This window comes from Acanthisitta chloris, unplaced genomic scaffold (genome assembly GCF_000695815.1).
Source record: "Acanthisitta chloris isolate BGI_N310 unplaced genomic scaffold, ASM69581v1 scaffold41370, whole genome shotgun sequence".
NCBI classification, from domain to species: Eukaryota; Metazoa; Chordata; class Aves; order Passeriformes; family Acanthisittidae; genus Acanthisitta; species Acanthisitta chloris.
Window position 1 is genome coordinate 357 of NW_008652949.1, and position 222 is coordinate 578.

Here is a 222-nt window from a genome sequence, read left to right on the forward strand (position 1 = left end):
GGGATCTGTTAGAACCGCTGCTGGGCCGTCCTGGGGATGTCCATAAACAGGGAACACAGGAGTACAATTTAGAAACTTCTGCTGCAAGGGAAGGGATCGTTTCCAATCAAAGGCCCAGCTTCGAGGACAATAAAGTTTGTGAAGGAAGCGAAGACAAAGACAGGACAGATCAAAGTAAGTTATAAAAGTGAGGAAGTAAAGAGTATAAAAGCTGGAGGGAGG

At 45.9% G+C, this 222-nt stretch overlaps 1 protein-coding gene across 1 annotated transcript in view; it reads left to right on the forward strand.

Moving 5' to 3' along the window:
* Nucleotides 1-174, forward strand: part of HOXB9 (homeobox B9) — a gene marked incomplete at its 3' end in the record, with an annotated part of 502 nt that extends 328 nt beyond the window's left edge. Inside the window, exon 2 of the mRNA XM_009078926.1 lies at nt 13-174. Within this exon, the coding sequence (XP_009077174.1) occupies nt 13-174 (162 nt within the window). The remainder of the gene's footprint in view (nt 1-12) is intronic.
* Nucleotides 175-222: the final 48 nt, after the last annotated feature.